The sequence below is a fragment of the Zootoca vivipara genome, chromosome 13 (genome assembly GCF_963506605.1).
Source record: "Zootoca vivipara chromosome 13, rZooViv1.1, whole genome shotgun sequence".
NCBI classification, from domain to species: domain Eukaryota; kingdom Metazoa; phylum Chordata; class Lepidosauria; order Squamata; family Lacertidae; genus Zootoca; species Zootoca vivipara.
In genome coordinates this window covers 14200201-14213561 of record NC_083288.1, presented here as the reverse complement: position 1 = coordinate 14213561, position 13361 = coordinate 14200201, and the positions used below count along the sequence as shown (strand labels likewise).

At 47.4% G+C, this 13361-nt stretch overlaps 2 protein-coding genes across 2 annotated transcripts in view; one reads left to right on the top strand and one right to left on the bottom strand.

Moving 5' to 3' along the window:
* Positions 1–5798, bottom strand: part of ITGB3 (integrin subunit beta 3) — a 56008-nt gene extending 50210 nt beyond the window's left edge. The window contains exon 1 of the mRNA XM_035136081.2: positions 5500–5798. Within this exon, the coding sequence (XP_034991972.1) occupies positions 5500–5563 (64 nt within the window). The 5' untranslated portion in view covers positions 5564–5798. The remainder of the gene's footprint in view (positions 1–5499) is intronic.
* Positions 5799–12743: 6945 nt separating this feature from the next.
* On the top strand, positions 12744–13079 carry RPRML (reprimo like). The gene has a single exon (XM_035134251.1). It carries the CDS (start codon positions 12744–12746, stop codon positions 13077–13079), a length of 336 nt encoding a protein of 111 aa, XP_034990142.1.
* Positions 13080–13361: the final 282 nt, after the last annotated feature.

The following is a 13361-nucleotide window of genomic DNA, read 5'->3' as shown; positions in this document are numbered from 1 at the left end:
CTTCGTTAGATGGAAGCAAGTGTGCAGGGTGGCTTAAATCTTTTCCCGTGCGCCATACTAATACTAGACTAGATGGACAGCATGACCTAGTACGAGGCAGTTTCCTATTAGGGCCGGCCCTACCGTTGGGCACAGTGTGGCAACCCCTTCAAGGTGGCAGAGACGGGGAAAGGGAGAAGCAGCAAGGAGAAACCGAGTGTGCAACACAGCCTATCCAACTCCTCCTCTCATAAACCGTCCTGGGATCTTCGGATGAAGGGTGGTATACGAATTTCATAAATAATAATAAACAAATAAGTGAGTCTGCCACTCTCAGGTTCAATGGAGGCAGCTAGGGTTGAGTAAGAGGCAACCGCCTGTCCAGTCAGCTGAATTGCAGGAAGCGCCATCTTGTCCTTTGCCTCAGGCAGCAAAATGTCTTGCGTTGGCCCTGAATTCCGTGTTCCCCCTGTTTGTTCCTCATGTTTGTCCACTAAAACAGGGTTGGCTCTGGGTCTGATGGGGCCTGAGGCAAGCTCCCAATGCCTATATGGGACGCAGTGTGTAAAGACCCAAAGAGACCGACCATTTCCAGCTGAATAAATCTGTCGAGCCTCCTATATATGTCTGCTTCCCGTTCTTGGGGTACAACAAAAACTGAAATAATGGGCTAATGCTGCCAATTTCTTCAAACGTCCAATACAATACAAGCAGCATGCAAGGGCACCAGATTCAATCAAGTTTCAATCAAGTATTATTAGTACAAAAATAAAACAATAAGAGAACCATATACAAGTGCTGACACAGAAGCCAAAACCAAACGAACGAAGTGTCGACCTGCTGCCACTTTGCTGACCGCTATATAGCCTCAAAGACCATAAAGACTGGTTTGCCTTTCGGTATTTATTTGTATATGCTATCTGCTTGACGTTTGGTTTTGGCTTCTGTGTCAGCACTTGTATATGGTTCTCTTATTGTTTTCTTTTTGTACTAATAATACTTGATTGAAACTTGATTGAATCTGGTGCCCTTGCGTGCTTTTCCCGTTCTTGGGGGGCATTGGAAATTCCCATCCAGGGAATGAATCTGATTAAGCATAATTTCATGCAACAGTTGAAGCAGCAGCAGGCATGCACATGCGAGGGAGCATGTCGACATTTTAACTGGGCGCCCCACGTCCCTGAAAAGGTTTTATCAGGGCCACTGGGGAATGATTAAAAAAGGCATCTTCCTCCCTCACTGCAGCCTTTCATGTTGCTCATAGCACTAAAGGATTTAAAAACTATGGAACTCACAATTATTATAACTCGCTCTACACGGGGCTGCCCTTGAAGCTGACCCAGAACCTCCAGCATGTGCAGAATGCCGCGGCGAGGCTCCTTACGGGGTCCTTGCGACGGGACCACATTCATCCAGTGCTAGACCAGCTGCACTGGCTCCCGGTGGAGTATAGGGTCAGGTTTAAGGTGCTGGTTTTAACCTTTAAAGCCTTATACCAGGCACCCCCAAACTTTGGCCCTCCAGATGTTTTGGACTACAATCCCATCTTCCCCGACCACTGGTCCTGTTAGCTAGGGATCATGGGAGTTGTAGGCCAAAACATCTGGAGGGCCGCAGTTTGGGGATGCCTGCCCTATACGGCCTAGGACCCTCGTACTTACAGGACTGCCCCCCCTGGTATGCCCCGCAGAGGACCTTACGGCCCGCGAATAATAATATCTTGGAGGTTCTGGGCCCCAAAGAGGTTAAACTGGGCTCAAGCAGGGCCAAGGCCTTTTCGGCTTTGGCCCCAGCATGGTGGAACACTATCGCAGGAGACCAGGGCCCTGCGGGACTTGACATCTTTCCGCAGGGCCTGCAAGACAGAGTTGTTTCACCTGGCCTTTGGTCCGGGCCCAGTTGGAACCCCCTCTATGGGACGCTGTAAGTCAGGCATCCCCAAACTTCGGCCCTCCAGATGTTTTGGACTACAATTCCCATCATGCCTGACCACTGGTCCTCTTAGCTAGGGATCATGGGAGTTGTAGGCCAAAACATCTGGAGGGCCGCAGTTTGGGGATGCCTGCTGTATGTAAGTTATCTCTTTGGCCCTTCTATCGGCTCATGTGGGACCAACATGGATAGCTGGCCCTGATGAATACTTGAGGTTCCTGACCCCTATGGTTGTAATTCGTAGGCAATCATTTAATTTTATCCTGATTCTCATTTTTAAGCTGCATTTTAATCAACTGCTTGTGTTTTAATGTATTTGATATTTGATGTTAGCTGCCCTGAGCCCAGTCTTGGCCAGAGAGTGTGGGGTGTAATTAAAAATTTACTTGCTTGCTTGCTTGCTTACTTATTTCCCCAGGAGGCAGTGAGGTCCACCAGCCTAGATGGTTTTAGAAGAGGACGAGACAAATTCGTGGAGGAGTGGGATACCGATGGCTTGCTAGCCATCATGCCCGTGCTCTGGCTCCACAGTTGGGAGGCAGGAATGCTTCTGAATAAGAAGCTGATGGAAAACACAGGAGGGGAAGGTGCTTTTGTGTTCAAGGCCTGCTTGCGGGTTTCCCAAAGGGATCCGATTGGCCACTGTGAACACAGGATTGCTGGACTAAACATCAGGAACAACTTTCTGATGGTAAGAGCCCATTTGACAGTGGAATGGTCTCCCTCGGGAGGTTGTGGACTCTCCTTCCTTGGAGGATTTTAAGCAGAGGTTGATGGCCATCTGTCATGGATGCTTCTTTAGGTGATAATTCCTGCATTGCAGGGGGTTGGACTAGATGACTCTTGGTGTCCCTTCCAACTCTATGATTATATGAATAGATGGGCCACTGTCCTGGTACAGCACATATCAAGAGTATTTTCTTTTGTAAGCCGCCTTTAAATAAGTGATAAAAAGATGGCCATAAAGAATAAAAGGTGTCACTTGAGGCCCAGGTGGCCTCAGTAGCCCAGAGTGCCTTCCATCAGCTTCAGCTGGTGGCCCTGCTACTCCCCTATCTGGACAGGGATAGCCCAACTACTGTTGTCTATGCTCTGGTAACTTCAAGGTTAGATTACTGCAATGAGTTATACGTAGGGCTGCCTCTGAAGATGGTTCGGAAACTTCAGCTACTGCAGAATTCAGCGGCCAGGTTGCAAGTCGGTTTGAACATATTACACTGATCCTGGTCTGACTGCACTGGCTACCAATTAGTTTCCGGGCCCAATTCAAAGTGCTGGTTTTGACCGACAAAGCCTTAAACGGCTCAGGACCGCAATACCTCAAGGACTGCCTCTTTCCATATGAACCTACCCGGACCTTGAGATAATCTTCTGAGGCCCTCCTTCAAGAGCCTCCTCCTCGAGAGGTCCAGAGGGTGGCAACACAAGAACGGGGCCTTCTCTGCAGTGGCTCCCCGTCTGTGGAATGCTCTCCCCAGGGAGGTCCGCCTGGCGCCTTCATTATACACGTTGAGGCGCCAGGCAAAAACATTCCTTTTTAACCAGGCCTTTGGTTGACCTGATGGCCATCCTATACCCTTTTAAAATGTGGCTCTTTTTTGGGGGGGTGTCTTGTTATTGGGTTATTGGTCTGATTTTGATTTAAAATATTGTGATCTTTTCTGTGAACCACCCTGAGACCTCCAGGTATAGGGCAGTATATAAATTCAACAAACAGTCATTACGAAATGCAATTCTAAGGGTGTTCCCATGCTCGATTCCCACCCACAGACTGTCCTATAATCCACTTTCCTGCCTGCCTAGAAAACACTTCTGTTAACTATTTGCTCAGGTCAAAGGGAATGATTCAAGACTTCCTTTGGGAAGAATTATCAGAATTTGCCAAACCGGTTAACACGCACGTACTCTGCCCAGGACACAACAGGGCTATGGAAATGAAACTACAGGCGTCCTAAGGCTGACGGCCGTGACCCCATCCCTCTGCAAACCTAGAATCAATTCCTGGCCATATTGTATTAGGGAAAGGAGAAGCTCAGCATTTCAGGAGAGGGGCTAGATCTCCGGAGGTAAACCAGTGGCAAGGTCAAGATCTCACAGAGCAATAAAACAAACATAGCTCCAGAAATTACCACAGGAATAGAATGAGATTGAAGTATTTGGCAGGGGTGGAGGCAGTGAGTGGGTGTAAGGAACATCTGGGTGTGAACAGCAAATCCATGTTTCAGCAGGGAACATTCATCCTGTTGGCCGGGAAGATGCATCAAGCTTTCAAGGGCATTGCCCCATGACTTTCTTTATCACAAAAAGTCTTGTCTTTAGGGGGAAGCAGGTTTGTTGTGCAACTTTTCCTACTCATCACCTGTAATTCCGCAACCTCAATTGGCCGGTATGCGGTATCAAAAGCAGAGACAGTCTGGAAGTGTGCCACTAAGCCTGGAGCCACCTTTTATATTGTTTTGAGAAAAGTTTTGAGAAAAGAAGTGGGCACACTGTTCTGCATGAGGATCCTTCCTCTGATATTATGGGATGGAACGGCGGTTGCCTGGATGAGCCTGTGGACTGGCTGCTGAGCCTTGCAAGTTACGACGGGGAGCGTCGAGTCAAGAACCGTCCTTAATAGCTCCAAAGATGGCACGAATCTTTATAGCGCCAAAGGTGCTTCCAGACGGGAGCTTAAGACTGCAAAATGGGGTGACCTTGGGCCAGTCACCATTTCTTAGCTGAACCTACCTCACAGGGTTGTTGTGAGGAGGAGAAACATGTACACTACCTTGAACTTATTGGAAGATAGTTTATGAATGTAATGAATATGTCATAAAATGTACACCCTACTTGATTGGGGGGGGGGGGGAAGGTATCAGATATGGCGAACACCATTGGCAAGTTTTTTAAAAAATTGATTCAAGTCTTGCTCTTTTGCATGTGGGATTTAATCGCATGCCAGCAAGTTCCAGGTTATGCAATTATAGGGCTCCTTCACACTTGCGCTTGCCCTGCAAGTAGAGTCCGAGCTGCAAAAAGCTGCATTTTTAAAATATCAGACTTTTCCACAGTAAGTAAAGTGACAGGGAAACTCAACAGAATAGTGTGGGATAACAATTGTTTGGCACCAACCTCTATAACCTCCCCGCAAACGAATCCGAATGACGGCTCAACAAACAGAAGGAACCTTATTTCTGCAAAAAGGGTAGTAAATCCGGATTAAATTAAATCCTCGCTGGCATTCCAATGCCGCCAAAGTAACTGGGGGGGGGCGTTGAGGAAGCGCGCCTCTAGGAAGAGAACCTATTCCCAACAAATCACTCACGTCGATCCGGATTTGATCCGGAGTTGCAAAGGCTTGCTTTGCTCCAAACAGTGATTCAAAGAAAAGAGTTGAAAATATCACACACAGAGAGAGCTTCCCTGAAGGAAAGTCGCCTTCCAAGTTTCCCTTCTCGGCTTGCAAACGAGTCGCTAAATCCCCCACTAAAACTGGGGGTCTTGCTAGGGAAGGAGATGCGCCAAAAGAGACGGGAGATGCTCGCCAGTGGAAAATCTCGCAGGAGGAGAGAGGCGCCTTTTCTTGCGCGCCGCTAACTCGCTTACCCCAAACCGCGGAGGCGAACAGGATCAGCCCGAAGACGCGGAAAGCGGCGCCCGCTTTGCCCATGTCGGCGGAGCGGGAGGTTTCCGAGCTGGAGAGGAGTTTTGGCTGCTGCTGCTGCGGAGGAAGAGCGAGGAGCGAGCGGGCGCCTCCCCGGACGAGCTGCTGCGACCCCGATGCTGCGTTACGGCTGCGCCGGGGCAGGAGGATCCCACGAGCAGGCGAGAGGAAGCAGCTGTCCGACGGGAGTCAGTGGGGCGAGCGGGTGGGTGGGAGCGCCCCCGCCTTGGCTTGCAGCTCCCTCCTCCTCCTCCTCCCCGGTCCTCCCCTCCCAGGAAGAAGGGCCTTCCCAGCGCCGCGGAGGGAGCGCGCCTTGCCCGCCCCCTCGGGGACTGGCTCTCCATCCGCTCCTCTTCGCCCCGCTCGCCCAGCGATCACCTTCCCCGAATCCCCTGGGCGTTATTTTATATACACACCCAGGGCCGGATTTAGGTGTGATGAGGCCCTAAGCTCCCGAAGGTCATGGGGCCCTTCATATGTCCAGCTGTCCTTTGTCAACGACAAATTGTCGCTGGTTTTTTGTGTTGAGTAGATGCTATATATGGCAATTTATGGACCTAATAGGTGTCTAAAGCCATTGGCACCTAACAAAATATGTATTTTATCAAAGTAATTGTTGAACTGAATATATTAAGTATATTAATAGTGAAAAACAATTAAGAAGATGTCTATTAATAGTCAAATAATTTGTTGTTGTTTAGTCGTTTAGTCGTGTCCGACTCTTCGTGACCCCATGGACCATAGCACGCCAGGCACTCCTGTCTTGCACTGCCTCCCGCAGTTTGGTCAAACTCATGTTCGTAGCTTCGAGAACACTGTCCAACCATCTTGTCCTCTGACGTCCCCTTCTCCTAGTGTCCTCAATCTTTCCCAACATCAGGGTCTTTTCTAGGGAGTCTTCTCTTCTCATGAGGTGGCCAAAGTATTGGAGCCTCAGCTTCACGATCTGTCCTTCCAGGGAGCACTCAGGGCTGATTTCCTTAAGAATGGATAGGTTTGATCTTTTTGCAGTCCATGGGACTCTCAAGAGTCTCCTCCAGCACCACAATTCAAAATAATTATTAAGCTCTAATTTAAAAGGATTTTTTTATTTGTAACCAACTTAATAATGCAAACACATTGGCATTTGGCAATAACTTTCTATGGGAAAGCGCGCCTTGGTTTTGGAACGCTTTGGTTTTGGAACAGACTTCCGGAACGGATTAAGTTTGAGAGCCAAGGTACCACTGTATATAAAAAGGTAAAGGGGCCCCTGACCATCAGGTCCAGTCATGTCCGACTCTGGGGTTGTGGCGCTCATCTCGCTCTATAGGCCGAGGGAGCCGGCGTTTGTCTGCAGACAGCTTCCAGGTCATGTGGCCAGCATGCCAAAGCTGCTTCTGGAGAACCAGAGCAGCGCACGGAAATGCCGTTTACCTTCCCGCCGGAGCGGTCCCTATTTATCTGCTTGCACTTTAATGTGCTTTTGAACTGCTAGGTGGGCAGGAGCTGGGACCGAGCAACGGGAGCTCACCCCATTGCAGGGATTCGAACCGCCGGCCTTCTGATCAGCAAGCCCTAGACTCTGTGGTTGGGAGCAGGCTAGCAGGCAGGGCCCATTACTTACGTCATAGGAGCCTACACAACAGAAAACACTCTTGCTGTATGTAGGTTTTATTTTATTTGCTTTTTATCTTATATTTTGGAAATGTACAGTGTTTTTTTCCTTTATTTTTTTTGGGGGGCCCCCAAGAGTGGGGCCCTAAGCTATAGCTTGTTCAGCTTAAATGTAAATCCAGTACTGTACACACAGACAATTTTACTACTTGGAGATACTAGCTCTTCTCCAGCCTCTTTCAAGCTCCTTTTTATGCCCTTTATGAACAAATAAGGGTTTGTGTGTGTGTGTGTGACAAACTAGGTCTTTGCCCCGGGTGACAGAAAGCCTAATTTTGGCCCTGGGACTGGATGACTTTCAGGGGTCCTTTCCAAACTCTATAATTCTATGAATCTACAAAGGAAGGGAGGAAGGAAGGAAGGAAGGAAGGATCTCTCTCACATATAAACATATATGTTGGTTTGCTCCACTTTCTGGTTTAAATGATAGGGCGCTCTGCTTTCTGGACAGGAACCGTAATAAACTTCCCATGTGATTCCTATGTAAATCACAAGCATAGAATCCTAGGGACTATAGTCTTTCTGAGAGCTAAAATCCCCAGCACCCTTAACAAACTACAGTTTCCAGGACTGTTCTTGAAATGTACGGTGTGTGCACAGCAAAAACAGAGACAGTTAACAGAGGAAGACTTCGGGATTCAGATACCAGTTTGATGGCCTTCAGCAAATCCCCCTCTAATCGCAGTTGGGGTCCTCCCGAGTCCCGTCTGTAAAGTGGGCACAATAAGTGGCAAACCTCCTAGGGCTTTTGAGATGAATGAAATTGGGACATTAGATGATATAGATAGATAGATAGATAGATAGATAGATAGATAGATAGATAGATAGATAGATAGATAGATAGACTGTCATCTCAATCAGGCAGACAGAGTCTGCATATGGAAATGGTTTGGTTTTGGCCCATGGATGTGGAAAAGCCTACTGCATCGGGCGGATGAAGAGAATCGGTGGAGCACTCCAAAAGATGCCCACTTGTAGCAGCTGGGCACTCCACAAAGCAGCCTTCGCACAGCTAGAAGCAATTCCAGTGAAAGCTCCCAGCAGCTTCCATGGATCATCAAAAGGTACTCACATCTCTAGAAACATTTCCTGGGTCCTCCTGTCTCTTTGCCACTCCTGTGCTCCCAGCCACGACAGAGCTCAGTGGAGGGAGAAGCCAGCCAACCAGCCGAGTCTCAGGGTACTTGCCTGGAGGCAGAGTCTGTACACAAGTCCACTCCAGTCCTAAGATCAGGAATATCTCGGTTCATGTAGTCAGACGATCCGGGGCTCAAGAAAGCCAAGGGTCCAAGGTCGCGAGAAGCAAGAAGCAGCAAGGTCTGGCCAGGAACGAGGAATAATGTTTCCAGCAACTGACTGAGGCTGGAAACCCTGCTTAAGAAAGCTGGAGCCAGCTGGTTCGCATCAGGAGCAAGAAGGCTGATCAGCAGCAGGTGGAGTCACTTCACCTTCAGGCTGCTGCTCAGCAGGTGAAGCCGACTCCTGGACCATCACGGCCACATTCAGCTCACTGGATGGCTCAGCTGGTTGGAGCGTGGTTCTGATAACGCCAAGGTTTCAGGTTCGGTCCCCAGGGGGCTGGACTAGATTGATCCTCGGGGGTCCCTTCCAACTCTATGATTCTATGCCACTGGGGCACAGATTGGAAGCCAGGGTGCAGGTGAAGGAGGGGGCTCTGCCACGAGTCCCGTGGAGTTTCGTGGGACAAATGAAACATGCTCTAATTGGGAAGACTTAAACCGGCAAGGGGACACAGGCCTGCACAAACACACAGCGAGAGCATCCTTAACTTCCACACAATGCCACTGGGGTCTCTGGGGACAGGGGGAGATTGCAAATGCAAAGACTGTAGCAGAGTCCTGAATGCTCACCCGCCAGCCATCCCTCTGGGTCTATGAGGTGCTGGCAGGAACTCCCCATGCCTTTCCATCCAAGTGTATCTGCACAGATACATAAGGACTAGAAGCTTGTTAAAAATGGATACCGGAATCCTCAGGAAGTGGGATTCTGCACTCACCATCATATTCAGCACCTCATCAAAATTCTGATCATGGGCTAATCGCCGATTTAATTGAACCGTCCAAGGCAGGGGGTAAGGTAGCATGGAAAGTTTGCACAGCCAATGTCGAGAAAAATAAATATGCCACCCTGTTCTGTGGGATGTGTCCTGAACACTCCTCAGTCTGAAAGCAAGTTCCATTGCATGGTTTTCCTTGGCGAAGCCCTAATTGATAAGGGAATACATAATAAGTGTATGTAAATCAGCCCAAATAGGTTCAGTGGAGCCTTGGTTCTCGAACACCTTGGTTCTTGAACATTTCGGCTCCCAAACGCCAAAAACCCAGAAGTAAGTGTTCCAGTTTTCAACGTTTTTCGGAAGCCGGACGTCCGATGTGGCTGTTGGCTATTGCTTCCAGGGCGCCTGCGCCAATCGGAAGCCGCACCTTGGTTTCCGAACGTTTCGGAAGTCGAACAGACTAAGTTCCAGAACCAACGTACCACTGAATGTACTACCAACAAGACGTGTCAGAAATTTTAACCTATTTGTTTCGGGGGGGGGGCTAAAAACATCTGCTGCTTGCATTTCAGTAAGTAGCATGTTTTTAAATAGCAAATTAGGCACACAAATGTCAAACTGAGGTGTATGTATTATTTAATGGCCTCCCAGAGCTTGTCTTGATATTTCCATACTGGTCCTTTACTGCCCTCTTGTGTCCATATATGCATACTTCACACCATGGGATACAGACCCATTTATGCACCACAAGATTAAAGCACATATCAAACTCATTCCCCCCCCCCAATAATTCTGAGAACTCCAGTTTTGTTAAGGATGCTGGAAAGTGTAGCTCTGTGAGGGGTGAACTAGGGTTCCCAGGATTCTTGGGGTGGGTGTGAAAAAAGAAATCTTTCTCGCCATTCCACCAAAACTGGGCGAATTTCAGCTGAACATGGTGGTTTCCGTTGCGTCATAACCCGAATCTGAATATTTTACTGGTTACTCAGAAACCACAAGTTTGGCATATCTGTTTATGAGCTAAGCATTCTTCCAATAGCCAAATTCTCTTATTTCAATCTTCCCCACACAAGCCGCCTGCATTCTTGTGTTGTTTTAAACTTTTGCACCAAACTCTCTTATTCTGTAAGCAAAACACATGTGCATGAGAATTGTCGTTTATAAGAAGCCATGGGACTGCGAAACCCATGTTGCAGCGTGACATCGAGTTCAACATCACGCAAGCATTAAAAAAAAATCCATAGATTTTAACTGAAATGCAGACATGACTGGCAATATTGAAAGTTTCACGGTGTGAACAGAACGGGGCGAAATTCAAAAACAGGCAAGCGCACTTACACAGAAACCCATAGGCTGCTACTGTGAAAACCGAGGATGGATATGATCGCAGGCAATGGAAGTGCCTGTAGTAGACAGTGCATTTGGATCTCAGAACAGAAGCACTGGCTGGGGAAAGGAGGTTTGCAACAATGAAGGAATGGCTGGACATGTGGAACAAATACAGTGGTACCTTGGTTCTCAAATGCCTTGGTACTCAAACAACTTGGAACCCAAACACTGCAAACCCGGAAGTAAGTGTTCCAGTTTGTGAACTTTTTTCAGAAGCCGAACGTGCTCTGTTTTGTGTGTTACGCTTCCGATTTGAGTGCCACACTTCCGATTTGAGTGTTACGCTGAGGTCTGTCTGTTTTTGCTATTTATTTTGTGTTTTTGTTTTTGTGGCTCTTTTTTCTGTTACTGTGACTGTGTAGAACCCAGTTCAGCTACTGATTGATTGATTGTGTGACTGCAGTGTATCTGACGAAGTGTGCATGCACACGAAAGCTCATACCAAAATAAAAACTTAGTTGGTCTTTAAGGTGCTACTGAAAGAATTTTTTTATTTTGCAGTACATTGCTTATTGCTTTCATTTTATGGATCCATGGTCTCGTTAGATAGTAAAATTCATGTTAAATTGCTGCTTTAGGGGATGGTATTTAAAAGTCTGGAACGGATTAATCCATTTTGCATTACTACTTTCTATGGGAAAGTGCGCCTTGGTTTTGGAATGCTTTGGTTTTGGAACGGATTTCCGGAACGGATTAAGTTTGAGAACCGAGGCACCACTGTAACTCATTTAGGAAGATCTTTGGATTCAAAAGCTCTCATAGCATCCATGCACTCGTGGACTGGAAAATGCTTATGAGGGATTATGACAGCGAGGTATGCAGAGTCTGAAGCATGCTGCTTAGCATTTTCTAAACACTGATATGTGGCTCAGTGAATCCCTCCCAACTCTAGAGAACTCCTTCACAGGACCAAAGGCCACGCAAGTCGTTTCCCATGCAATAAACAAAATCTGTCCTCATTCCCTTAAGGGGTACACAAGAGCCCTTATAGAGTCCTTTGTAGGTTCTCCATTGGTAACAGAGGCCAACCAGAGAATTTTGAGAAGCAAAGGGATAGGGAAGCCATTTATATTTTAGTGCGAACCAACCTTATTCACACCTCCCAAAACAATATGTGAACCAAAACACAGCTACCCTTCAGAATTCACAGCTGTCCGGATTTTTGTTCCGCAGTTCTCTAGTCAAAACACGGCGTGTGCACAATATGCACCGTTATGAGAAAGTGTTCCTAAAAATGCATTTATTCGTAAAAATAACATGCAAAACTGCATCATATTAAGGGAACTTGCCATGAAATGCCTACATTAGGGAAATTGCATATAAATGGGGAAATTAGGAGAAATAGACACTAAAATGCTGATACATTTCCATGAGTTTGGGTCCCCTCCCTCCCGCAACAAAATTGCAAATGGATGCACAAAGGTGGAGAAAAGTTATTGGATTATTTTTATTTGTGATGTTATATATTGTGATTTTTGTTGTGAACCGCCCTGAGACCTCCGGGTATAGGGCAGTATATAAATGAATGAATGAATGAATGAACGAACTGAACTTAAGTTTGGAAAAACAAAAAAGCCGAGAGAAACCAAAATTGACCGAAATTTGCCCATCCCTGTGTCCCACTGAACTGGATAGGTTCTTTATGTTGTGGGCAGGAATGTGAGCAAGCAGCTCTCTCACTGAAATGGTGGGAGGGATGAAGGTGGTGCTTAGGATCAGTTGGGGTGGAGTTTTAATGCGACTTATTTTCTATCATGCTGCTTGGAGACTTTACAATGCAATGTGCATCTCCTGAGTTCTCAGCCAGCCAGCCTGCCTGCCTGCTTGCACATTTCCCCCTGGAAACTTAGCTTCTGGAATTACCTTGCTTCTCCTTAAAGATCTGGTGAAGCTGTTGCCGAGGAGCAATTTGCTCGTACTGGAATTCCTTTTCTTTCTCTCCACTCCCTTGTGCTGACTGACACTGTCTTGATTTTTAAAAGAAAAGAAAAGAGGAAAAGGAATCAAGGAGACAGAGAATTCTTGCTGAGAAGTCTTCATAACTGTGGGGTCATCCATAAAGGAAGCTCAAGCCTGCGTTCGTTGTTCTTATTTTCTGGAAATTCTGGTGGATTCAGATATAAAATGAACGGGACTTTATTTAACCAGACGCTAGTGGAAGAAGGGGTGTATTCTAACCGGTCCCAAGACCTGAGCACTTTGATTGGCTGCTGCAATGGGACGGGGACAGTGGTGGCCAGCGATGGAGGCGCGTCGGTCCTGCTCCCAGACGAGAGGAGCCTCTTCATCACCCGAGTGGTACAGATCGCAGTCCTTTGCGTCCTCTCGTTGACTGTGGTCTTTGGGGTCTTCTTTTTGGGTTGCAACCTGCTCATCAAATCGGAGAGCATGATCAACTTTTTGGTCAAAGACCGCCGGCCATCCAAGGACGTTGGCATCGCAATCATGGGGCTGTACTAAGACCGTCCCCTGGATCACTTCTCTGTGGGTGAGCAGAGTTCTGCTTGGGGTGTGTGTGGAATTCTATTTTGGAGGCTGGAAGGATGGAAATCCCGTGGCATCGTGCTGCTAGACAGAGGAACAGAACTGGGGAGAAAAAAGGGGAGATTCCTCGTGTGTGTGTTACAAACGATAAAGTCCGCTGCCCGTCAAACAAACAAACTGAAGCAGAGAACGAAAATCCATTTAGCAAGTTCTGTGCAAAGTTGAATTCCTCCCTAATGATGCATGTGGGAATGTCGT

Bases quoted from the DNA above. Each gene is read 5' to 3' on its own strand.
- RPRML (XM_035134251.1), top strand. From the start codon at position 12,744: ATGAACGGGACTTTATTTAACCAGACGCTAGTGGAAGAAGGGGTGTAT.